The following is a 27395-nucleotide window of genomic DNA, read 5'->3' on the forward strand; positions in this document are numbered from 1 at the left end:
ATATTGTACCTGTCAATTGCGAATGGGAATGACCATATGTATTCAACAAGAAAGGTTTTCCTTAAGCATAAAATCAGAAAACAAAAATGATCTACTATTGCTATTTTCCCTAATAAGAAATACATCAATATAATATCTTTGGTACTGTTTAAATTCTTAGAATATTGCCAATGTCTATTGTAGGTGGCCACTGGAGGTCAGTATTTCCTTGATTTTCTCTGCCCTTTGGGTGAAAACTAGCCTGTTTTCAGGTCCTTAGATACTAAAATTTACACCACCTGTTTGCAAAAATCCTTCCAAAAAGGAAAAAAAAAATGATAAAGACAACCTGGAAAAAGTCATTGTATATATTGTATAATTGATTCCAACCTACTGGTACAAAAGATTTATTTACTAACAAGGAATTTTCCCTTTTTGGAGATTCCATGACAGTTTTAAAATCCATGTAAATTATATCCTGATGCAGTATATATAAATAAATATACTTCCCAAGGCATTGGGTACAGTTGTTCAACATTGCTTTCTTAAAACACTTTATTGAAAAAATAGTAGACATTAGCTTCAATGAACCTTGATTTTCTTTTTAGGTAATGAACTCTAATCAGGACCCACTTCCTTTATCACAAACCATTTAAAATGTCATCTTGTTAATCACAGTGCTTGAATAGAAATGAACCATTTACTTATCTGACTAAATGATTTCCAAGTCATTATAAATGATGAAAAAGCATCAAGTAAATTCTGGTTCATATGGATTGAGCTCATTTTGATCTCTTTCTCTAGAAGTAAATTCCTAAGTGAATCTTGCTTTCCCTTACCCCAGATCAAAATATCACTTTCTCTCTTACTCTTTCAAGTTCATTAGGTAGCCTCACATGTAGATAGATGTAGGGATTCCCGGTGCTTTTAGGTGCTAGATTGTATATGCCCAAAGTTGATGCCTGTCACTAATACATTTCTTCTAGTCCAAGTTCTTAACTCTATATTTCTGATGCTATTTTTTCATTAATTGAGTTTATAGATTCATGTTGGACACATATCATATTGATATTCAGTTTCTGTTAGTGAGAATGTAACAAGGGTAAGAATTTTGAGCCAGGACAAGATGGAGTGGACACCCTTCTCCCTATTTTTCCTGCTAAGTATGACTAAAAACTCTGGACTTTGTATGTAAAAGAAACATAAGAATCTGAAAGGTGGAAGAAGACTGAAAAGTAGAGAGAAGATAAACCAGTTAGGGACCAAGGGACTCAAGGGACAACACAGTGATGAGTTCCCTTAGTTTTCTTTTTAGCTCTTATATTCCAGACTGAGTGCTAAAGAAGCCAGAAACCCCAAAATGCTGATGGGCATAAACCAAAAAACAAAACAAAAAAATAAATAAAAACAAAAACTATCAAACAAAATTCAGAAAGTCTCCTTTATTAACCCAAATGACTAAGAAAGAAATAGACTTGAATACACAAAGCTTTCAGACAGTAATTGCCCTACTTCAGTCAAACACCATGGGGGATAACTTTTTTTCCATTCTCACCAGCCAAAGCCAAGTAGGGATACTTCCACCTTCTCCCACCTGTAAGGAAGCACCCTCCCTTCTCTTCCATCCCCTACTGGAGTGATGTCAGAGAAAGTTGAATGGGAAACTGGGACTTATACCCCCCCCCCAGTGGCAATGTGGTACCTCTCACCTTCCCTACTGGGGTGGTATCACCCCAGTCCTACCAGAAACCAGGACTTTTCACTGCAGCCCGGGAATAAGGTTTGCCTCTGTATATCAGTGAAGGCCATGTACAGAGCAGTACTGAGACAACTTCCCCTCTCCCAGGTAGATTGTATTAGCAGAAGCCTCGTGAAAGCCTCTACTCTTAGTCTGCCCAGTAGTCATCTCCTTCCGTGTATCATTGAGGTTGACTGGGAATCCTAGACGTTTCTCTCCTAACAGCAATGAAGTGACACTCGTCCACTTCTTCTTCTGATACATAGCCAAAAGAGGCCTGCTGAAATAACTAGATTTGAATAAGACCCAGCATTACAACCTAATCCTCCAAAAGTCCAAGATAAAATTGAAATCCACTGATGGTCCCAAGAATCAGGAAAATCTTAACTTGAATGAGAAAACCTGATCAACAGACATCAATGACAAGATAACACAGATTTTAGCATTATCTGACAAGGATTTTCAAAAAGCCAACATAAAAAATTTTCAATAAGGAATGACAAATGCACTTAAAACAAATAGAAACAACAAAGAACTAGAAGATATAAAGAACTAAATGGATATTGTAGAACTGAAAAAAAACCTGTAAGTAAAAACTTAGTGGATAGACTCCATAACAAAATGAAGAGGACAAAGGAAAGAATCCATAAGCTTGAAGATAGAACAATAGAAATTATCCAAACTGAATTAAGAGAAAATTAATTGAAAAAAAAAAGAGCATAGCTTCACAGACATGTAGGACCATAGTATCTAATATCTAATACTGATGTCATTAGTGTCGAAAAGAAAGAAGGAAGAGGGTGGAGCTAAGAAAATATGCAGAGAAAAAAATAGTTGATATGTTTCCAAATTTGGCAAAGGACAGAAACCTAAAGATTAAAAAAGCTAAGTAAATCCCAAATAGGATAAACCAAAATAAATCTGTTCCAAGACACTTTATAAACTCTTGAAAATTGAAGATAAAACAAATCCTCTAAGTTGATCAGAGACAAAAAAGATACCTCATCTATAGAGGAAAAACAATTTGAATAACATCATCATTGGAAACCATGTAGACCAGAAAGAAGTGACACAATATTTCTAAGTTCGGAAAGAGGACTGTCAACCCAGAACCCTATATTTAGTGAAAATACCATTCAAGAATAAAGGGGAATCAAGACATTCTCAGATGAAGGGAAATTAAGGGGAATTTGTCACCAGCATATCTACCCTTAAAAGAATGACTAAAAGAAGTTTAGTATTTTATTTTGTTTTTTGTTTTATTTTATTAATTTATATATTTATTTTATTTTATTTTATTTTTTATTTTATTTTTTTATTCATCATGATAAGTATACTTTTTAATCCCATCCCCTATATCTCCCATCCTCCCACTGACCTGGCTTCTGGTAACCATCAGTTGTTCTCTATAGTTACAAGTCTGTTTCTTGGTTTGTCTCTCTCTTTTGTACTTCACTCGTTTGTTTTGTTTCTTAACTATCACCTGTATGAAATCATATGTTATTTGTCTTTCTCTGATTGACTTATATCATTTAGTTTTATATTTATACTCTCTAGTTTTACTCATGTTGCACATAGAAAGATTTCATCCTTTTTTTGCTAAGTAATATTCCATTGCATACACCATATATACCACATCTTTTTGATCCATTCATCAGTCAACAGACACTTGAAGCTGCTTCCATACTTGGCTATTATAAATAATGCTGCAGTAAACATAGGGGTGCTTGTATCCCTTTGAATTAGGATTTTGTATTTGGGTAAATACCCAGTAGTGAAATTCTGGAATCATAAGGTAGTTCTATTTTTAACTTTTTGAGGAATCTCCATACTGTTTTCTACATTGGCTATACTAATTTGCATTCCCACCAATAGTGTAAGAGGGTTCCTTTTTCTCCATATCCTTGCCAACATTTGTTTCTTATGTTATTGATTTTAGCCATTCTGACAGGTGTGAAGTAATATTTTATTGTAGTTTTGATTTGCATTTTCCTGATGATGAGTGATGTTGAACGTGTTTTCATGTGTCTATTGGCCAACTGGATGCCTTCTTTAGAGAAATGTCTGTTCTTTTGCCTATTTTTAACTGGATTGTTTGGGTTTTTTGGTGTTGAGTTGTATAAGTTCTTTATATATTTGGATACTAACACTTTATTGCATATGTCACTTGCAAATATCTTCTCCCATTCCATAGGTTGTCTTTTCATTTTGTTGATTGTTTCCTTCACTGTTCAGAAGCTTTTTATGTAGTCCCAATAGTTTATTTTTGCTTTTATTTCCTCTGCCTCAGGAGACATATCTAGAAAAGTGTTTCTATGGCCAATGTCAGAGAAATTACTGCCTGTGCTCTCTTTTAGAATTTTCATGATTTGTGGTCTCACAATTAGGTCTTTATTTTGAGTTTATGTTTGTGTATAGTGTAATAAAGTGGTCCAGTTTTATTGTTTTGCATGTAGTTTCCCAGCACCATTTGTTGTAGAGACTTTTTCCCATTGGATAGTGTTCCCTCTTTTGTCAAAGATAAGATTAATCTATGTACTTGTGGGTTTACTTCTGGGGTTTCTATTCTGTTCCATTGATCTATGCATCTGTTTTTGTTCCAGTACCAAAATGTTTTCATTATTACTACTTTCTAATACAACTTTAAATCTGGAATTATGATAGCTCCAGCTTTGTTTTCCAAGACTCCTTTGGCTATTTGAGGTCTTTTGTAGTTCTATACAAATTTTAGAATTGTTTGTTCTAGTTTTACAAAAAGTGCTGTTGGTATTTTGATAGGGATTTCATTAAATTTGTAGATTGCTTTGGGTAGTATAGACATTTTAACAATTGTTCTTCTAACCCATAAGCATGGAATGTCTTTCCATTTCTTTGTGTCATCTTGAATTTTTTTTCATCATTGTTTTATAGTTTTTAAAGTACAAGTCTTTCACATCTTTGGCTAAGTTTATTCCTAGATATTTTATTGCTTTTGATGAAATTGTATATGGGATTGTTTTCTTAATTTCTCCTTCTTCTGTTTCATTATTAGTGTGTAGAAATGCAATGGATTTCTGTACATTGATTTTGTATCCTGTGACTTTACTGAATTCATGTATAAGTTCTAGTAGGTTTTTGGTGGAGTTAATAGGATTTTTTTTGTTTATTTATTTTGAGAGAGAGAGAGAGAGCACACAGGAAGAGCAGAGAGAGAGGGCGAGAGAGAGAAAATCCCAAGTAGGCTCTACACTGTCAGTGCACTGCCCGTGCAGACACTGACAGTGCAGAGCCTGATGTGGGGCTCAAGCCCATGAACCGTGAGATCATGACCTGAGCCGAAACCAGGAGTTGGACACTTAACCGACTGATCCATCCAGGTGCCTCATTTAGGGTTTCCATATATAGTATCATGTAATCTGCATATAGTGAGAGTTTTACTTCTTCCTTACCAATTTGGATATTATGTTGTTTGATTGCTGTAACTAAGACTGACTTCCAGTTCTATGTTGAATAAAAGTGGTGAGAGTGGACATCCTTGTCTTATTCTGGACCTTAGGGGGAAAACTTGGGTTTGATATTCTCTGTGGGTTTTTTATATAAATGTGGGCTTTTCATTTATTATGTGGCAGTGTGTTCTCTCTAAACCCACTTTGTTGAGGGTTTTTATCATGAAAGGATGTTGTTATTGTCAAATGCTTTTTCTGCATCTATTGAAATGATCAGATGGTTCTTATCTTTTCTCTTATTGATGTGACACATCATGTTGATTTTTATATGAATATTAAACCCTTGTATCCTGGGAATAAATCCAACCTGACTGTGGCATGAACTTTTTAAATCTATTGTTGGATTTGATTTGCTGATATTTTGTTGAGGATTTTTGTTTCTATATTCCATAGAGATGTTGCCCTGTAGTTTTCTTTTTTTTGTGATGTCTTTATCTGATTTTGGTATCAGGGTGATACTAGCCTTGTGGCATGAATTTGTAAGTTTTCCTTCCTCTTGTATTTTTTGGAGTAGTTTGAGAAGAATGGGTATTAACTCTTCTTTAAATGTTTGGTAGAACTTGTCTCTGAAGTTGTCTAGTCCTGGACTTTTGTTTTTTGAAAGTTTTTTTCATTATCATTTTGACTTCATTATTGGTAATAGGTCTGTTCAAATTTTCTGTTTCTTCTTGCGTTAGCTTTTATAGGTTATATGTTTCTAGGAATTTATCCATTTCTTGTAAGTTGTCCAGTTTGTTGGCATATAAGGTCTTTTACAGTTGTTTGTATTTCTGTGGTGTTGGTTGTTATTTCTCCTCTTTCATAAATAATTTTGTGTATTTGGATCCTCTCTTTTTTTAATGAGTATTGCTAGAGGTTTATCAATTTTGTTAATCTTCTCAAAGAACCACCTTCTGGTTTCATTGATATGTTCTATTGTGTTTTTTTAGTTTCTTTTTTTCAGTATATGAAATTTATTGTCAAATTGGTTTCCATACAACACCCAGTGTTCATCTCAAAAGGTGTCCTCCTCAATACCCATCACACACCCACCCCACCCTACAACCCCCCATCAGCCCTCAGTTTGTTCTCACTTTTTAAGAGTTTTTTATGCTTTGGCTCTCTCCCACTCTAACCTCTTTTTTTTTCCCTTCGCATCACCCATGGGTTTCTGTTAAGTGTCTCAGGATCCACATAACAGTGTAAACATGTGGTATCTGTCTTTCTCTGTATGGCTTATTTCACTTAGCATCACACTCTCCAGTTCCATCCACGTTGCTACAAAGGGCCATATTTCATTCTTTCTCATTGCCACGTAGTACTTCATTGTGTATATAAACCACAGTTTCTTTATCCATTCATCAGTTGATGGACATTTAGGCTCTTTCCATAATTTGGCTATTGTTGAGAGTGCTGCTATAAACATTGGGGTACAAGTGCCCCTATGCATCAGCACTCCTGTGTGCCTTAGGTAAATTCCTAGCAGTGCTATTGCTGGGTCATAGGGTAGGTCTATTTTTAATTTTTTGAGGAACCTCCACACTGTTTTCCAGAGTGGCTGCACCAGCTTGCATTCCCACCAACAGTGCAAGAGGATTCATGTTTCTCCATATCCTCGCCAGCATCTATAGTCTCCTGATTTGTTCATTTTGGCCACTCTGACTGGCATGAGGTGATATCTGAGTGTGGTTTTGATTTGTATTTCCCTGATGAGGAGCGACGTTGAGCATCTTTTCATGTGCCTGTTGGCCATCTGGATGTCTTCTTTAGACAAGTGTCTATTCATGTTTTCTGCCCATTTCTTCACTGGGTTATTTGTTTTTCGGGTGTGGAATTGGGTGAGCTCTTTATAGATTTTGGATACTAGCCCTTTGTCCGATATGTCATTTACAAATGTCTTTTCCCATTCCGTTGTTGCCTTTTAGTTTTGTTGGTTGTTTCCTTTGCTGTGCAGAAGCTTTTTATCTTCATAAGGTCTCAGTAGTTCATTTTTGCTTTTAATTCCTTGCCTTTGTGGATGTGTCAAGAAATTGCTACGACTGAGGTCAGAGAGGTCTTTTCCTGCTTTCTCCTCTAGTGTTTTGATGGTTTCCTGTCTCACATTCAGGTCCTTTATCCATTTTGAGTTTATTTTTGTGAATGGTGTGAGAAAGTGGTCTAGTTTCAACCTTCTGCATGTTGCTGTCCAGTTCTCCCAGCACCATTTGTTAAAGAGACTGTCTTTTTTCTATTGGATGTTCTTTCCTGCTTTGTCAAAGATTAGTTGGCCATACGTTTGTGGGTCTAGTTCTGGGGTTTCTATTCTATTTCATTGGTCTATGTGTCTGTTTTGGTGCCAATACCATGCTGTCTTGATGATTACAGCTTTGTAGTAGAGGCTAAAGTCTGGGATTGTGATGCCTCCTGCTTTGGTCTTCTTCTTCAAAATTACCTTGGCTATTTGGGGCCTTTTGTGGTTCCAAATGAATTTTAGGATTGCTTGCTCTAGTTTTGAGAAGAATGCTGGTGCAATTTTGATTGGGATTGCATTGAATGTGTAGATAGCTTTGGGTAGTATTGACATTTTGACAATATTTATTCTTCCAATCCATGAGCACGGAATGTTTTTCCATTTCTTTATATCTTCTTCAGTTACCTTCATAAGCTTTCTATAGTTTTCAGCATACAGATCTTTTACATCTTTGGTTAGATTTATTCCTAGGTATTTTATGCTTCTTGGTGCAATTGTGAATGGGATCAGTTTCTTTATTTGTCTTTCTGTTGCTTCATTGTTAGTGTATAAGAATACAACTGATTTCTGTACATTGGTTTTGTATCCTGCAACTTTGCTGAATTCATGTATCAGTTCTAGCAGACTTTTGGTGGAGTCTATTGGATTTTCCATGTATAATATCATGTCATCTGCAAAAAGTGAAAGCTTGACTTCATCTTTGCCAATTTTGATGCCTTTGATTTCCTTTTGTTGTCTGATTGCTGATGCTAGCACTTCCAACACTATGTTAAACAACAGCAGTGAGAGTGGGCATCCCTGTCGCGTTCCTGATCTCAGGGGGAAAACTCTCAGTTTTTCCCCATTGAGGATGATATTTATTACCTGTGGGCTTTTCAAAAACGGCTTTTATGATGTTTAAGTATGTTCCTTCTATCCGGACTTTCTCGAGGGTTTTTATTCAGAAAGGTGCCGAATTTTGTCAAATCCTTTCTCTGCATTGATTGACAGGATCATATGGTTCTTTTCTTTCTTTTATTAATGTGGTGTATCACGTTGATTGATTTGCGAATGTTGAACCAGCCCTGCATCCCAGGAAGGAAGCCCATTTGATCATGGTGAATAATTCTTTTTGTATGCTGTTGAATTCGATTTGCTAGTATCTTATTGAGAAGTTTTACACCCATATTCATCGGGGATATTGGCCTGTAGTTCTCTTTTTTTACTGGGTCTCTGTCTGGTTTAGGAATCAAAGTAATACTGGCTTCATAGAATGAGTCTGGAAGTTTTCCTTCCCTTCTATTTCTTGGAATAGCTTGAGAAGGATAGGTATTATTTCTGCTTTAAACGTCTGGTAGAACTCCCCTGGGAAGCCATCTGGTCCTGGACTCTTATTTGTTGGGAGATTTTTGATAACTGATTCAATTTCTTCGTTGGTTATGGGTCTGTTCAAGCTTTCTACTTCCTCCTGATTTTGGAAGTGTGTGGGTGCTTAGGAATTTGTCCATTTCTTCCAGGTTGTCCAGTTTGTTGGCATACAATTTTTCATAGTATTCCCTGATAATTGCTTGTATCTCTGAGGGATTGGTTGTAATAATTCCATTTTCATTCATGATTTTATCTATTTGGGTCATCTCCCTTTTCTTTTTGAGAGGCCTGGCTTAGAGGTTTATCAATTTTGTTTATTTTTTCAAAACACCAACTCTTGGTTTCGTTGATCTGCTCTACAGATTTTTAGATTCTATATTGTTTATTTCTTCTCCGATCTTTATTATTTCTCTTCTTCTGCTGGGTTTAAGCTGTCTTTGCTGTTCTGTTTCTATTTCCTTTAGGTGTGCTGTTAGATTTTGTATTTGGGATTTTTCTTGTTTCTTGAGATAGGCCTGGATTGCAATGTATTTTCCTCTCAGGACTGCCTTCGCTGCATCCCAAAGCGTTTGGATTGTTGTATTTTCATTTTCATTTGTTTCCATATATTTGTTAATTTCTTCTCTAATTGCCTGGTTGACCCACTCATTCTTTAGTAGGGTGTTCTTTAACCTCCATGCTTTTGGAGGTTTTCCAGACTTTTTCCTGTGGTTGATTTCAAGCTTCATAGCATTGTGGTCTGAAAGTGTGCATGGTATGATTTCAATTCTTGTATACTTATGAAGGGCTGTTTTGTGACCCAGTATGTGATCTATCTTGGAGAATGTTCCATGTGCACTCCAGAAGAAAGTATATTGTGTTGCTTTGGGATGCAGAGTTCTAAATATATCTGTCAAGTCCATCTGATCCAATGTATCATTCAGTGCCCTTGTTTCTTTATTGACCGTGTGTCTAGATGATCTATCCATTTCTGTAAGTGGAGTGTTAAAGTCCCCTGCAATTACCACATTCTTATCAATAAGGTTGCTTATGTTTGTGAGTAATTGTTTTATATATTTGGGGTTCCCATATTCGGCGCATAGACATTTATAATTGTTAGTTGGATAGACCCTGTAATTATTATATAATGCCCTTCTTCATCTCTTGTTACAGCCTTTAATTTAAAGTCTAGTTTGTCTGATATAAGTATGGCTACTCCAGCTTTCTTTTGACTTCCAGTGGCATGATAAATAGTTCTCCATCCCCTCACTCTCAATCTGAAAGTGTCCTCAGGTCTAAAATGAGTCTCTTGTAGACAGCAAATAGATGGGTCTTGTTTTTTTATCCATTCTGATACCCTATGTCTTCTGGTTGGTGCATTTAGTCCATTTACATTCAGTGTTATTATAGAAAGATATGGGTTTAGAGTCATTGTGATGTCTGTATGTTTTATGCTTATAGTGATGTCTCTGGGACTTTGTCTCACAGGGTCCCCCTTAGGATCTCTTGTAGGGCTGGTTTAGTGGTGACAAATTCCTTCAGTTTTTGTTTGTTTGGGAAGACCTTTATCTCTCCTTCTAGTCTAAATGACAGACTTGCTGGATAGAGGATTCTCGGCTGCATATTTTTCCTGTTCATCACATTGAAGATCTCCTGCCATTCCTTTCTGGCCTGCCAAGTTTCAGAAGAGAGATCTGTTATGAGTCTTATAGGTCTCCTTTTATATGTTAGAGCACGTTTATCCCTCGCTGCTTTCAGAATTTTCTCTTTATCCTTGTATTTTGCCAGTTTCACTATGATATGTCGTGTAGAAGATCGATTCAAGTTACGTCTGAAGGGAGTTCTCTGTGTCTCTTGGATTTCAGTGCCTTTTTCCTTCCCCAGATCAGGGAAGTTCTCAGCTATGATTTCTTCAAATACACCTTCAGCACCTTTCCCTCTGTCTCCTCTGGAATACCAATTATGTGTAGATTATTTCTCTTTAGTGCATCACTTAGTTCTCTAATTTTCTCTTCATACTCCTGGATTTTTTTATCTCTTTTTCTCAGCTTCCTCTTTTTCCATAATTTTATCTTCTAGTTCACCTATTCTCTCCTCTGCCTCTTCAATCCGAGCCGTGGTCGTTTCCATTTTATTTTGCAACTCATTTATCGCATTTTTTAGCTCCTCCTGACTATTCCTTAGTCCCTTGATCTCTGTAGGAATAGATTCTCTGCTGTCCTCTATACTATTTTCAAGCCCAGCAATTAATTTTATGACTATTATTCTAAACTCACTTTCTGTTTATATTGTTTAAATCCTTTTTGATCAGTTCGTTAGCTGTTGTTATTTCCTGGAAATTCTTTTGAGGGGAATTCTTGTGTTTGGTCATTTTGGATAGTCCCCGGAGTGGTGAGGAACTGCAGGGCACTTCCCCTGTTCTGTCTTGAATAACTGGCCTTGGTGGGTGGGGCCACAGTCAGGCCTGATGTCTGCCCCCAGCCCACTTCTGGGGCCACAGTCAGACTGGTGTGTACCTTCTCTTCCCCTCTCCATTCACTGTGGGGTGGCGTGGCCCTTCTGGGCTACTTGCACACTGCCAGGCTTGTGGTGCTGGGGATCTGGCATATTAGGTGAGGTGGATAGGCAAGGTGCACGGGGGCGAGGGGGGCAGGCTCAGCTCACTTCTTAGGTGATCTGCTTCAGGAGGGGCCCTGAGGCAGTGGGAGGGAGTCAGACCTGCTGCAGGAGGTGTGGCTCCGCAGAAGCACAGTGTTGGGTGTTCGCGTGGTGCAAGCAAGTTCCCTGGCAGGAACTGGTTCCCTTTGGGATTTTGGCTGGGGGATGGGCGAGGGGCATGGTGCTGGCCAGCGCCTTTGTTCCCCGCCAAACTGAGCTCTGTCATCCCGGGGCTCAGCAACTCTCCCTCCTGTTGTCCTCCAGCCTTCTCACTCTCTGAGCAGAGCTGTTAACTTAATAACCTTCCAGATGTTAAGTCCTGCTTGCTGTCTGAATACACTCCCTCCGGCCCCTCTGCTTTTGCAAGCCAGACGCGGGGTCTCTGCTTGGCCTGTGGGCTGCCCCTCCGCCCCGGCTCCATTCACCAGTCCATGTAGTGTACAACGCCTCTCTGCCCTTCCTACCCTCTTCCGTGGGCCTCTCGTCTGCGCTTGGCTCCAGAGACTCTGTTCTGCTAGTCTTCTGGCGGTTTTCTGGTTATTTAGGCAGGTATAGGTGGAATCTAAGTGATCAGCAGGACGCGGTGAGCCCAGAGTCCTCCTACACCACCATCTTCCCCAGGTCCTCCTGTTTTCTTAGTTTCTATATCATTTATTTCTACTCTAATCCTATTTGTTGGGTTTGAGTTTTGTTTGTTCTCCTTTTTCTAGCTCATTTTGGTTGTAAAGTAAGATTGTGTCAGATTTTTTTCTTGATTCTTGAGATAGGCCTGTATTGCTATAAACTTTCCTTAGAACTTCTTGTTGCACTCCAAAGATTTTGGACCATTGTAGTTTTTTTAAGTTTTTGAAAAAGGAAGAAAACAATAATAGAAGGAATTTTTGGAACATCAGGAGGCAAGGAAGAACAGTAAGAATAAAAATATCGGGTCCAATTGGAATATCATACATCACTTATTTTTCTAGTGTATTCTAATATGTGACAGACAGGTTTTTGGTCTTACTTTAAATCGCATTTTAATAAGCTTCCTTGGTAGCAGCCTTTGAGTCTTATTGCTGTACTATAGTCAGGGGAGATCTTGAGCACACCTCACTGACCCAAAGGCTACCCTACAACTCAGCAATAGCACTACTAGGAATTTATCCAAAGGATACAGGAGTGATGATTCATAGGGACACATGTAACCCCAATGTTTATAGCAGTGCTTTCAACAATAGCCAAATTATGGACAGAACTTAAATGTCCATCAACTGATGAATAGATAAAGAAGATGTGGCTATATATACAATGGAATACTACTTGGCAATGAGAAAGAATGAAATCTTGCCATTTACAGCAACATGGATGGAATTGGACGCTATTATTCAAAGTGAAATAAGTCAGTCAGAGAAAGACAGATATCATATGTTTTCACTCATATGTGGAACTTGAGAAACTTAACAAATCACCATGGGGGAAGGGAAGGGGAAAAATAGTTACAAACAGAGAGGGAGGGAGGCAAACCATAAGAGACTCTTAAATACAGAGAACAACCTAAGGGTTAATGGGGAGGGGGATGGAGGAGAGGGGAAAATGGGCGATGGGCATTGAGGAGGGCACTTGTTGGGATGAGCACTGGGTGTTGTATGTAAGCGATGAATCATAGGAATCTGCCCCCAAAACCAAGAGCACACTGTATACACTGTATGTTAGCCAACTGGACAACAAATTACATTTAAAAAAAAATAGAAAGCAAAAAGAACAAAAAAAAAAAAGGAAGAAGAATGCTGACTGGGAACCTTCTCATGCCTGCATAGTAGGTTGTAATTTTCATCCCAAGTCTTGCTGGTTAAGGGCCCAACAAGAAAGAGAAGGGACATTTAGAAGGAGTTCTGGAGAAAAATTGACAAAAGCACCATTCACAAAGGTATAGGCAGGGTGAAGGCAACAATAAGGAATGCTAAAGCAAACAAGAACTATCAAGAATTGAAAAGTTTTACTATTCTTGAGAAGGGGGATAGAGTACATCTGATAGGAGAAATAGAGACATGTGGTACAGGTGAATCCAGCCACGCCAGAACCACAAGGTTCTGAAGAATGGAGAAAGTAGAAGATGACACACTCAAGGTTTTACTCCCTCCTCTCCCAGATATGCTGGTGCCCCCACTGGCAGAACTGAAATGGAAGGGACCAAGGAACAAGGATGAACTGGATGATAGAGTCCCAGCTCACAGTGGAAGGCAAGAAGAATGGAGAATAGAACTGGGGGAATGGTAAAGGAGGAATAACCAGCTCTGTTGTAAGAAAAACACAAGAGAGAGGACCTAATTAGCAAACAGTACCCTGGGGGAAAAAAAATCTAAAAAACAAAATAAAACGCTTTTGTACCAATATACATGGACAGTACTCAGGACTAAATTTCTGGCATACTTTAAAGAAACATTCAGTATATTTAACTAACCAATACTGTTAGTCTCATTTTCTCTTCAAAAAGCCACTTCTAAAACCCAGTAGGTATATAATGGATGTGATTTCAGTTGTAAGATTTCTAATTCCAGTTCAGTTTTTCTGGCCAGGAAATTTATTACATAAAGACCTCCAAGGTTTGTAGAAGACCATCCTAGCATTAAAGTACATAAAAGTTAAGTAGGTCAAAAGATGGATTCTCCTTGCTCTGATAGTAGGATGATCAGACTTTTAGGCCAACCACCAATAAGGTCTGCATATAAATCAATAGCTTTACTACTATTATACCAAGAAATGATCATTTCTTTTCTCTTGCAGAGAACATCATGGGAATGCTATGCAGCCATCTGTCAAGGATAACAGTGGTAGCCATGGCTCTCCTATCAGTGGAAAATTAGAAGGCATCTTCTTCAGCTGCAGCACTGAATTCAATACTGGGAAACCACCCCAGGATTCACCTTACGGAAGATACAGGTTTGAGATTGCAGCAGAAAAACTTTTTAACCCCAATACTAACTTATACTTTGGGGACTTCTACTGTATGTACACTGCTTATCATTATGTGATTCTTGTTATTGCCCCTGTGGGATCACCAGGAGATGAATTTTGTAAGCAGCGCCTTCCTCAGCTAAATTCCAAGGATAATAAATTTTTGACCTGCACAGAAGAAGATGGGGTGCTGGTTTACCACCATGCCCAGGATGTCATTTTAGAAGTCATTTACACTGATCCTGTGGATCTTTCTCTGGGCACTGTAGCAGAAATCACTGGTCATCAGCTCATGAGTTTGTCTACTGCAAATGCAAAGAAAGATCCCAGCTGCAAAACCTGTAATATCAGTGTTGGACGTTAATGCCCACTTTTCATATTCTTACTCAGTCCCTTTTCTTCCCTTAGGAGCATTGATCCTCTGTTGTCCATTCTCATCACCAGATGTTTTCCACTGAAGCATGCACATGCCGCTATCACCAAAAGCAAAGTGCCATTTTTCAAATTTCATTCAGAGCTGTTCTAGTGTTTCCTATTCCCTGCCCTTCCCATTACTTTCAGTGATGAAAGTTCTCCTCTGACACTTTATTGCCTAGATGCTGCAATGTTTTTATTTTTCCTTTATGCCAAACATAACAAGACAGTTATATAAATGCTTTAGCAAAATACAAAATAACAGCTTATAAATGGTGTTTAAATATGCATTCATTTTAATCTACTGAACAAATATTGGGATAACTCCAAACCGCATGAAAGGGTGTAATTGCAGCATGAGTTAAATCTTGAAGCCTAGAATTGTCAACACTTCCAACTTGTTGTTTGACAGTGTTATTTATGTTATTTATATTAGCTAACAGGAAACAACTATTGTGTTTCAACATAATAAATATAATAGAAAAATATTTTATTTGTATTGTATAAAATATTTACAATCATATAGAATATATAGAGTTACATTTTAATAGCAATTGTATACATGTCATGAAACCATTTCCCTTATCAAAGATGTAGTTTGTAAACTTCAAATAGTTGTGTATCTATCCTGTTACAAGTAGATGACTTCAATTAAACAAATTTATGAAGGACATCATTCTGATTCATAAAAGTTATAAAATACCAAGTAAATACAGAGAAAACAATAAGCCTCTGGAATACTCTACTTCTGAAAGTCAATATTCTTCCCACCCAAACTATATGAAAATGTGAATTTGTTCAACATCATGCTTAAACATTACAGAAAACATTACAGAAAATACAAACATGGTTGTTACAAGAGAGAAAATGTTGACCTCTTATTTTTACAAAGGCAAAATAATAAACGCATGTTTTAATACAAAATAACACAAAACCATATGCACTAAAGTTGATGAAGCAAATAAAATATTTAGCTTTCTTTTCCAAGGTGTCAGCAATTTACAAATTTTGTGCAAGATGAAGAATACCTACAACTCATGAGAAAGCTTTGTGACTATACAAAGTACAGACTTTGGAACATTAAGAAAAATGCATATTCCCAATGGAAAAATAGTTATATACTCTTATAGTAAACAAAAAGATTAGCAATCATAACTATGATCACATTAGAATTATATACTGCAGACCACGAATCTATCCCAAAATACCTATTTTTAAATTTTAATACAATAGTTTACTTTAATATAAACATCTGTCATTATAGACAAAGTTAATTCACAAAGTACATGCTATCAGAATGAACTTTGGTAACCAGAAATGTAAAATCTCAAATAACAGGTAAAATCTGCTATTTTTATATAGAAATAAAAAATTAGCAGTGACACATTCTAGTATGCTTTACTGATAGCCTAGCAGACTTAAGGGACAAGGTAGATTTTTTTATCACTTAAAAATCTATTAGAAGTTTTAAATATATTAAATTCTTACTAGCCATATTCCTTCCTACATAAAAAGAAAAGTTTCTTTTCCTCCTTATTGATTTTTTAAAAATCATGCTCTTTTCCACACTTTAACATAAGCAGTTTTTGGACACAAAATAGACTTTTCCTAACAAGTGGCCCACTGAACAAGTATTATTTAGATTTGATAAAATATTAAGATGGTTTTTGAAATAATTATACTGACCATGTGTTTTCTCCTTGGCATGGAGCAATTTTTCCAATTATATTGTTAGTATATTTCCCCCATTTAACTCTTCCATCCTCATTTATAATTACACTTGCCATCCCTTCTTAAGAACAGCTAATACTACCACTAAAGTGCTTTGATTCTCAGTGTGTCAAAACTACTTAGCAAGAATGTCAGAGGTAAAGAAACTTGGCCTTATCCTGGTTGAAAGTGAGCACAAATATTTCCTGAACCTCATATGGTTTTGGCCACATCTTGCTTGCTGATGAGGACCTCTAATAGTCTCAGTTTGGCTTTTATGTGCTTGTATTCATAGTACTCATCTGCCATCGGTATCCTATCTTCCTTTTGTGGACTTCTGCAAAACAGGAAAGACTATTAGCTCATAATAAATCAAGTCATTAAAAATCCTTTTACAATTTTTACATGAGAAAGTACAGGGTGGATGTTTCCACTTGGCTTTTGCATCATGTCTTTTTTACCTTCCCTTCCACCTTCACACTCTCCCTCTTTCATGTGTTACTGGATTTTTATATAATAGAGAATGTCATAGGTGTTTTGCAGATATATGATCCAGTGCTCAGACATATATCAATGGAGCAAGTAAAAAGGTCTGAGGAATAAAACAAAAACCACAACTCAAGACATTCTTTAGTTATTCTACGTTACTCATGTCAAAGTCCCATACCTGTGCAGAATGTCCAGCCCTGACAGTCAGAATTGTTCAAAATTCAACCTAAAAAACTACATAAATTAAAAGAATGTATAAATTTATTGTTATAGGGGAAAAAAGCTCATTGGCTATCTTGTAAATATGAAATATTTCCAAGTTTTTTAAATTATAATACCTATCTCTGCCAATGTGTGGTAGAATCAAGGAGATGTTTATGGATTGAATTTATGGGAGTCTGAATTGCAGTGGTTCTCTTTGCACACTAATTCTAAGGCTACACATCTAAGCACAGTTTATACATCTGCATTCTAAGTACTATGTGTTCTTGCCATTTACTTTGAAGAATGTTTGGGTAACATCTGGAGTTAAAACCATTCCTTCCCACAAAAACATGTTGCCAGGATATGTTTTCTAAAGGGCAGTAATTGATTCAGGATCTTAGATGGCCCTTGTCTCCTTGGTTGATAAGATGACCAATTGCTTTTAGAACATTTTCACTCATGACTTTGAAATATAAGGGGTGGAAAACAGATGAAGTACCACAGTTGCTACTGAAAATAAACACTAATATTAGTATGGCTGAATATAGGTAAATCGCAAGCACTTGATGTTTTACCTATAGTTCCTTCTATTTTCCTAGTACTGATAAAAGAAATATCTCTCACAAATAAAAAAAATAGTGAAAGTATAAAGATTTCCTAAGAATGTAGTTATCTACTTGTGACACACCACTATCCATTGCCCTGGAATTTCTAGTACAGAACTCAGAAGAGTACACAAACCTAAAGACAGGGTTTCTATTAAATATTGCCTAAGTTATTTAACAATTCCTTTGCCTCCATTCTGTATTATGGACCAACCTTTTATCTGGGAATTTAATACCACCTTAACTTGTATAAACATATATAAGTGGAGAAATGGTCTAATTTATAGGGAAACACTAGTAACCCATCATATAACTTTTCCCTGGTCCTGCATACTCCATTTTGGCTAATAAAGAAGAGTGCATTGGCCAGAATGAAAAATTTTGCTAAGTATTTCCTGAAGCAGTTTTCCCATTATGTAAAACATGCTAATGTGCTTAATACAGTTCCTGGCTCAAAAATATTAATGTCATATCTATATGATCAATCCTCTTGCTTGGCAAATATTACCAAGAACATTTATAGTAACAAACTTTTTAGTACTCCATTTGCATGGTTATTTTACCATATGGATAGGATTAGGACTTCCTAATAAAATGTTTTAGGAGAAAAGATTAAGATCCGTATTTCCTACCCATTTAACCCTTTGATTTTAGTTGTAATCTACTACCACTTTGGCATTTAGTTTAAGTGTATTACCACAAGAGGGCCTAAAATTTCAGTCAAATATAGGCATATCTGAAGTGGGATTAGGACTCAAAGGTGCAGTAGAGTACTATACATAGAACATCACTAACTTCTCTGTATATCAGAAGGCATGACAAGTACCACTCTCTAGTGGTAGTCCTCCATTAGGCAGGACTATTAGCATACTGGTGGGTGAGGGGGATTCTCAAACTTTTTAGACTCCTGGGTTCATATAGGTAAAAAAAAAATGTAAATGTAAAAGCTGTATGGAAATTCTGTAAAGGAAAAATAATGGAAATGAAAAAAGAAAATGAAAAATTATGTTTTATATTCTAAATTTAACAGCCACATAACATTTTTCAGTAGATTAGTTAACAACAGCAGAAAGGTAAATTTGGAGTCCAGGCAGAAAACAAAGTGGATTACATCTGTATTTGCTAAGTACAATAAGTTTCTGACTTAATAGGTCAAATCCTAGTACACAGCTCTGGAGGACTGAAATGGAGAAACTGCTAAGAGGTGAGTAGACCTCTTTCAGGGTGTTTTAGAAAATAGTCCCTTGCCCATTAGGTCAACCCTCAGTCTGCTGAAATGGAAGAAATCACGAGAGGCAGATACGTACATGGAGAGGAATATCAAGGGGCCAGTGTATCACTGACTCCCACCTCTGCCACCTTAATAACTTTGTGACTTTGGGAAAGTTACACCTTATTATTTTTAATACTGACATCCCACATGACAACTATACCTTCCCAAAGTATTCCAGGAAGTCCAGTCATTTCATTGTACAACCATGGAAACAGGCTGAGGATAGGCAAATGATTTTTCTTCTTTCTCTTACATAGATCAATAATCCTTAATCTCATGATATATGTACATACATACACACACATAATCCTTAATCTCATAATTATATATATATGCATGCACATATATAATACATATATATATATTACATATAAAAGTTATATATATACATTGACAATATAGCCAAATTTAGAGGAAACTGATGGAGTGCACATGGAGACTTGGGTTGACAAAAATAGACAAATAGAGGATACAGCTAAACATTTATTTAAAGGATAGAGAGAATAGCTATGAACTTTTGACCAAATCCTGAAAATAAATAATTAAGGATAGATCCTGAAGTTTAAAAGATATATTTAAAGCAAAGGAAGAATTAATGAAGTGGGGAATAATTTGTGAAACTAATCAAGAACAAATAAATTATATGGGTTAAAAAATCAAATAGATTTCTTAAAGTTTTAGATAAATTCAATAATTATAAAGAGATTTATAAAGCAAAGTTAGGAATTTTTGCAATTCATCTTTATTTTTTTAAAGCCTTATGTCATACTTGATGGCTACAGCCTCCCATAAAACATACCTAATAATGGCACTATTAGAATGTTGCATTAGATCTCAGTCACTATTGAAATTATTTATATCTTTTATAAATTCACGTTCCTGCCCAAAACTCCAGCTCATTCTTAATGATAGTTCCCTAGGAAATACTTGCTTAAAAAAAATCTTTGCCCAACTTACCTTCCCGTTTGTTTAAAAAATTGTTCTTCAAATTCTCTTAAGGCTTTCCGAAGTCTCTTCTTGTCAGCCCTAGTTTCTCGGAGATGGTCAAGAAGTACAGGCCTATACCAAGTAAAATATGGATTTGCCATTACTAAACTCTGGCATAATTGAGACATCATAAAATGATTTATCTATTCAGCAAATCATACTATGATACAGAAGGGTTCTGCCTAAAAGTATCTTTTGAATAAATATAGTACACGTAGAACCTAATCATAGGGAAGCACATAAGCAGAGAATGAAAACAATGTCATAGGAGAAGAGAAAGAACAAAAGGAGAAAGGAGAGGAGAAAAAAGGCAAGCTGACTGAGTGACTAAGTCCATTACAAAATGTGGTTAGGGTGAGGCACCTGTCTAGCTCAGTCAGTAGAGCATGTGACTCTTGATCTCAGGGTTGTAAATTCAAGCCCCGCATTGGGTGTAGAGATTACTTAAAAATAAAATCTTAAAAAAAAATTGAAGTGTGGTGAGGGTAATGACCATAAGAATGGATGAGGGAAAAGGAGACACTTTAAAAGAATACTCATTGATATTTGGTGATAGACTAGACTTAAGAGGCACAAGAGGAAGAGAGTTTAAAACAAGTTCCATCCTTAATGTAGAGTATGGGGAAAATGGCAAAAACCTTGGGAATGAAATTAGACCCAAAGTGAAGATAGAGTTACACTGAAAATTCTACTCACTTCATTCTACTAAGACAAAGCATATACTTTTACAGCAGGAATTTTTATCTAGGGAACTTGTACATGGTTTCAGAGACTGAACACCCTGAAATTATATATTGACATTAAAAAAATATTCTTAACACCCCTCAAAAGCTGCTTAAGAACCAAACAACCAACAAATAAATGAAGGAAAGGAAAGAGGAGAGAAAAAAGAAAGAAAACAAGAGCGGAAGGAAGATGGATTTTCTGCTTCCAAATGGGTTACTTCTCTGAGCCGAAGTTGTGGTACCAATTGATTCTACAAACACACTAAAATCCCAATTTACAACTTAGTCCTTAGTCTCACCTCATATATGTGGGTGGATTCCATACCTATCTTGAGGTATACACTCACCACACTGTAATACATGTTAAAGGAAATCTCATAATCTGGCCTATAACATACAAACCAAAGAAGGTGAAATGATGAATAGAAATGCCAACTACTAAATAATGGTAATGATAACAATAATGATAATACTAATGAAAATACAAATAGGTCCTGAAGGGCCATTAGGAGAAAAAGGGCAGCTCATTTACTGAAACCCAAGGTGATTCCCAGGCTAGAGAAACCATCTTATCTAAAGGCCCTGACAAATGTTGAACCACATGGGACCCCAATTCCTTTTGGTCTAGCATTTTCAAAAGCCAGCTCTGCTTCACACACTGCTGAGAATTAGACTGGTGCCAGAACCTGCTGAAAAGGTATGCAACTAGAGGAAATTGAACATTAACATTTTTGGCATCTTTAGGACCTTATTGAGAGTGTTGGTTCCTCATGGCTTTGTCTTCTCAATTCTCCAATAAAGAGAACAAGATTATGCTTTTAGGCTGCTCTCTGGTAGGTTGCATTTTTTAGAGAATCTAACAGCTCTTGTGAATTTTGTAGGCACATGTAAGGTATCTCAGACTATAAAGAGTTAAAAAGAAACTCCATATTTAAGATTCACACTCACATAGTGGCCTCATGTAAATTGGACATGGATAGGGCTGGTTGTTTGGCTTCTTTTTTTTCATCTGACAGCAGGACCCTAATAGGTTCCGTCTCATTAGAGAAGGTGAGGTGGTCGCCAATAGGCAGGTGAGATGCTGGATCTGGCAGAGAAGGTTGTTGGCTTCCCTGTGGACAGTCTTCATCAGAGTCTTCTTCCTCCTGCTTATCACAAGCAGAGTTAAATGAAGTCACAAAAATGCTAAGTGACTCTTGAAGCAAAAACAGGAAGAGGAACCATAAATAGACACCATGAAAAGAGTAGGTGATCCCTGTACCACTGAAAACCCAGAAGGAAACAAACAAGAGTGACTCTTCCTCAGTTGCATCAAAAAACTTACAGAAGTTAATGATCAAAGAAGCACCCCATCCCCACCCAATGCTGGGCTAAAATGCTCAGCAAGTTTGTCTTTTTGCTGGACCAAAGAAGGCACAGAATCTAGGATATGGTCCCATTCTTGGCTGCACTGCCTACTAGTTCCTCCCTTTCACTCAGACCTGGACCCCAGCTTCACAACAGTTACATGGGTTAGGATGAAATGGACTTCAGACACCTTTTGTTATTCAGAAATACCCCAAATCAGATCCTGGTGTGGGCCACATTCAGATATAGAGGATAGTCAGAAAATTGACAAATTCAGGGAAGAGCTCTATGAAGGCCAAAGCAAAATGGAGTTACTCCTTAACCTGTTCTGCTAATACTTACCACAACCAAAAGAATTTTTTGCAAGGAAATCTGAAAATCATACCCCATTTTAAACCATGCTTCTTTAATAGGAACATTTTAGAGATTATGAATCACTATTGTGTTTGTCTTGAAAATTGTGAAATTATAAATGTAGTCCAGTATACTTAAATGTATATTTGTTAATGTTTATTCCTTTTTATACTGATATCTTGAGCAAGTGACTGTTTTAATATTAATGGAGTAGGATTTGTGGTGCCTTTCTAGTTCTGTATTCCCATAAATCATTCTTTATTAAAAACAGTCTAGCTCAATTTTAGTAGCCATGTTTTCTATTGAAATAAATCTTATGTCTTATTCAGTGATGGTCAAATGGTACCAAAAACAAATGTTGCATTTGTATCAAGGAACATGTAGTCAATTTTCTTATTAAAGAAGAAAAATTAACACACAGAATAGAAAGACTCTGTGTGGTTTAGCTGTGTTGTAAATTAGATGATGAAATTGAAATTCATCAGTTGTTCTCCTCATCCAAGAAATTAAAGCAAATATTAAAACTGGCTTCAAAAATGCAATTGCTGGGCACCTGGGTGGCTCAGTTGATTAAGTGTCTAACTCTTGATTTCAACTCAGTTCATGTTCTCATGTTTTGTGAGTTTGAGCCCTACATTGGACTCTATGCTTACAGTGCAGAGCCTACTTGGGATTCTCTCTCTTCCCCTCTTTTACCGCCCCTCCCATGTGTGCTCTCTCACAAAATAAACTGAAAAATGCAGTTGATATATATTCCTGTTTCATAATAGTTTTAATTATCATCCACCTGTTAAGTATGATATTTGGCTCAAAGGAGACCACATTTCTACTGTGTGAAATAACAACTGACCTTTTTAGCAGCATATACTGCCAAGAAGCCTTCTTTATCACTGTCATAGTGCTGCCTCCCTACTTAAACAATACCAAGCACAAGTACAGGTTTCTAGTTAATGCAAGCATGCTGACTTACAATTGTTGGAATAAGGGAAGGTGTTGACAAGATTTGCTTGATAATTCTGTATCGGTCATAAAGAGGCTTTATGAGGTTCTTGTCTTGCTTAGCTACCTGAAAAACATGAAATTAATTATTGTTCCTGTCTCAGGCAAGAATGAAAGCATGTCAGTATTTTTAGCAGGCAAAAAAAAACAGTTTTGAAGCCTCAAAGTAAGGGATTAATAATACTATAATGCAACAGTAATTAGAAAAAGGGAAGACAATTATAAGATACTGTTTAAAGCACATGCCAATTTTCTTCCAGGAAAAGTTTCTTAAAGGATAGGTCCAAGTTTAGAAAGATGTTTTTAAGGCTTCTGAAGGAATCCTAAATATGTAATGGTAAGAAGCCTGTCATTTTACTTCTTCATTCTTAAAAAACAATATGTAGACCTATTGATTTTTCTTCTGAAACATGTATTTTATATGGATCTTCATGATTATATTCACAAACACAAACTTTGTACGGGTCTTCATCACAAGCTTGGAGTATATACTAGGTTACTGGCTAGCTCTGGCACAAACTATTTTTGATATGACAATTAACTTATTTGAATCCTTATCTTACCTGTACAATAAGGAGGTTGGAATTACAAAGTTCCTTCCAACTGAAAGATTTCATAAACTCTTGGTCCAGATATGTATTCTCCTAAGCACTATTTTTAACAGGTCACACTGTGCATAAAAATTTAAATAGCTTCCTATTTATCTATCAATCCTCTATTTACCTACCCACCACCACTATCATCCTTCTCTCCATCCAAAGTGACCATCCAAAATGACCAAACCTCTGCTTGCCTTGGTTTTCCTCCCTTCTGTGTATCCTACATTAATTTGCTATATGTTTACTACACACAATTTTTTCACTCTGGTCAGATGGTTCTCACTAAGCGACTAGCAGGAAGGAAACAGGAGAAATAGCACAGAGCAAATCACCCAGGTATCTTTTATCAAAGTACACATACCCAAGGTGCTCTCTGGATCTCTGTCTTCCAGATCCCACAAAGGGATCCTGAAGGAAAAGAACATGGCTTAAGTATGTGTATTTTTCAAACTTCCTAGTTATTCACATGTTACCCTACCCCTGTCCCAGTTGAGAACCGTTCTGGCCCACATTTAGCTCCCTTTTCTCTAAACTTTTCTATCTGATTATCTGGGCCTTAACTATATGTACTGTGTTTCAGATTTGTCTGCCCAAATGAGTTAGAAGTTTCTTGAGGACAAAAATTATATCAGATATTTTAAAAAATTCTCACAGTACTCAACACATCCCCTTCCCTGCTATAAATATATCAACTCAGGTTTAAAAACAAAAGTACCCTAATTTTTAACAATCTTCATATAAATTCCATAGGCTATAACCTAAGAACTTTCATTTTCAGTAGAAAGATAGATCACCTCTCTCTGTAGAAGCCATTTAAGTATTGGTTAAGTAACCACAAGACCCTTTCGTTTTCCAGCCTAATAATTTCTTAAATATTTTCCTAGTCATGATACATCTTGCCATGAAAAAAAAAACCTTTTATCTATCTTATGGGGTTTTAATAGGTAATAAAGAAAAAAATCTCAATCCAAGTTCAGAAAACATGAACAATGTTTTTTATTCAGTATCTCATTGGGACTTATATTTCATAGAAAGCAACTTCAGAAAAATGATGTATTTAACTATTATTAGCATCTCTGTACAGCAGTTTGATTTTTGTAATTTTATTTATTTTTACTAAATTCTTTGGATTCTAGAAAAGCTAAATTTTGTCCTAAAAGAGGAAAATAGTGACCAAAGAGCAGCTTAGGATGATAAATGCCATTATAGAAGAATATCGTCCAAAGATGCCAGATGAAAATCAGGGTCCATGTACAATGTATGCACTTATCTTTCACTCTGATTAGTTGATTTTACTCTTAGAATAATTACCAAAGTAATCACTTGTATATGCTTTATATAGAAACTCCAAAAGTACACATAAAACATTAGCCGCAATAGTTACCTGCTTGGGGATGGGAGACCTCTAGAGCTAGCAGATGGAGTGGCAAAGAATCTATTTAATGTGTGGCCATTTGTATTTTCTTTTCAACTATGTGAGATAGTATTACCAATTTTAAAAATTGTTTTATTATTTAAAATGACAAGTAGGCAAAATAACTTGATGGGATCTTACTTTTTGTGCCTTTTACTTTTAAGTTGCCCTCTCTGCAAGGTATAACAACCAGGGGGTATAACAACCTACAAATCACTATATTTTCATTTTATTTTTTAAAATAAAATGAGTTATATATATTTTTAGAAACCTGCTTTCCTCCTCAAAAGATGCTGCAGTTAGTGAAGGGCCAGAAGTAACTGCCATTATTCATCCAGTTAGTAAATTGTGCCATGCACTTGATACCACCTACAGTTCTGGGAAAGGGCAATAAAATGGGTATAACATGCCAGCACCAATTCAGGATTTTTACAAGAAATGGACATAAATAGGCACCACAGTCAGGGATGACTCATTCACTTACAGTGCTCAATTTGTGCCATGCACCTGATACCACCCTACAGTTCTGAGAAAGGGCAATAAAATGGGTATGATGTGCCAGCACCAATTCAAGATTTTCACAAGAAATGGACATAAATAGGCACCACAGTCATACCTAAGGGATGATTCATTCATTTACAGTGCTCAATGGATACCCTGTGACCCAGAAGTTATTACCTCCAAAAATCATCTATAAATAAAAGAGGAAGAAAATTACCCTATAGCAGTATCTGAACTGACAAGGCAATGCTGTGGGATTTATCAGCTTTAGTATGGACTCTGACTAAACACCAAATGTGAAAATTTCATAAAGTTCTCTCTAGAAAAGAAATAATTCTTCATCTTGGAAATTTTAATATTTACAGTATTTTCAACAGTAAAGCAAGGACCCCAGATGAAAATAATCTGTCAATTTGAGTGTAAAGAAATAGAACCTAGTCAGATAATCTCAAGTGCTAATGAGTTCACTGAGGATCCAGGAATAATATAGCTACTGTGGAAATTTGCAATCCTCCCTTGGCTGCTTCTGTGGTTTTTGGACTCTCCTGTAGGAACCACCTGATAGCTGACTAGCCACTATCAGGTTTGGTATTTTAACCCCCCCCCCCCCCAGGAACAATACTACAGCTTTAGATATTGAGAGCTACATATTCCACTACAGATGCTTTCTATTTAAAGGGCCTCACTTTAGCCTACTGCAGAGATGCTAGCTTTATCTGAAGGGGCTTCTGACACTTATTATACAGTTTAACAGATACTTCATTTAAAATAATAGAAATAAATTGCCATTTAAGCAAAGATAACTTCCAAAGAACTCAAATATGTTTCTCTGATCTTTAGACTCTCTGTTCATGTGCCTATTAGACTTAGATGTCTCAGTAGGGTGACCAACCATCCCCATTTTTCCAGGATGGGGCATTTTGAAAGACGTGAAATTTTTAACATCCAGGAAAATCCAAGGAAACCAGGGATGGTTGGTCACTGTATTCCTCAAAAATATTAAAGTGAACGTGTTAAAAACAGAACCTCTTAATTTTTCACTCATCCTGAATCTGTTCCTTCTGTAGTTTTCCCTATCTCAGTAAATGGACCTGTCACCATCTTGGATTCTTCCTTTCCTTCCCTCCTACCATCCAATGATTCAGCACATCCTTTTGATTATACATCCAAAATATACTTTGAGTATGTCTATTTCTTTCCATCCCCAAGGCTTTCATGCTAGTCCAAACCACCCATTTCATCTTTCTCTATCCAGAATTTTCCCCTGTGATTTGTTCTCCATGCAGGAATAACAAAGATCTTTTAGGGGCACCTGGGTGGCTCAGTCCGTTAAGTGTTCAACTTCAGCTCAGATCATGATCTCGCAGTTCATGAGTTCGAGCCCCCCGTCGGGCTCTGTGCTGATAGCTGAGACTGGAGCCTGCTTCAGATTCTGTCACACACAC

General features: G+C 36.6%; 2 protein-coding genes across 13 annotated transcripts in view; one reads left to right on the forward strand and one right to left on the reverse strand.

Annotated features, from left to right (window-relative positions):
* Positions 1–14845, forward strand: part of PHYHIPL (phytanoyl-CoA 2-hydroxylase interacting protein like) — an 87913-nt gene extending 73068 nt beyond the window's left edge. For all 7 annotated transcript variants that reach the window (XM_047826203.1, XM_047826207.1, XM_047826209.1 and 4 more), the window contains one exon: positions 14159–14845. In XM_047826203.1, the coding sequence (XP_047682159.1) occupies positions 14159–14693 (535 nt within the window). In that variant the 3' untranslated portion in view covers positions 14694–14845. The remainder of the gene's footprint in view (positions 1–14158) is intronic.
* A 421-nt stretch (positions 14846–15266) lies between these two features.
* Positions 15267–27395, reverse strand: part of FAM13C (family with sequence similarity 13 member C) — a 156929-nt gene continuing 144800 nt past the window's right edge. For 4 of the 6 annotated variants that reach the window (XM_047826200.1, XM_047826199.1, XM_047826201.1 and 1 more), the window contains 4 exons: positions 23408–23503; positions 21685–21884; positions 19982–20083; positions 15267–16790 (listed from right to left, as the gene is read on the reverse strand). In XM_047826200.1, the coding sequence (XP_047682156.1) occupies positions 16667–16790; positions 19982–20083; positions 21685–21884; positions 23408–23503 (522 nt within the window). In that variant the 3' untranslated portion in view covers positions 15267–16666. The remainder of the gene's footprint in view (positions 16791–19981; positions 20084–21684; positions 21885–23407; positions 23504–27395) is intronic. The other 2 variants (XM_047826202.1, XM_047826197.1) reach the window with 1 other exon arrangement.

Source organism: Prionailurus viverrinus, chromosome D2 (genome assembly GCF_022837055.1).
Source record: "Prionailurus viverrinus isolate Anna chromosome D2, UM_Priviv_1.0, whole genome shotgun sequence".
Lineage (NCBI taxonomy): Eukaryota > Metazoa > Chordata > Mammalia > Carnivora > Felidae > Prionailurus > Prionailurus viverrinus.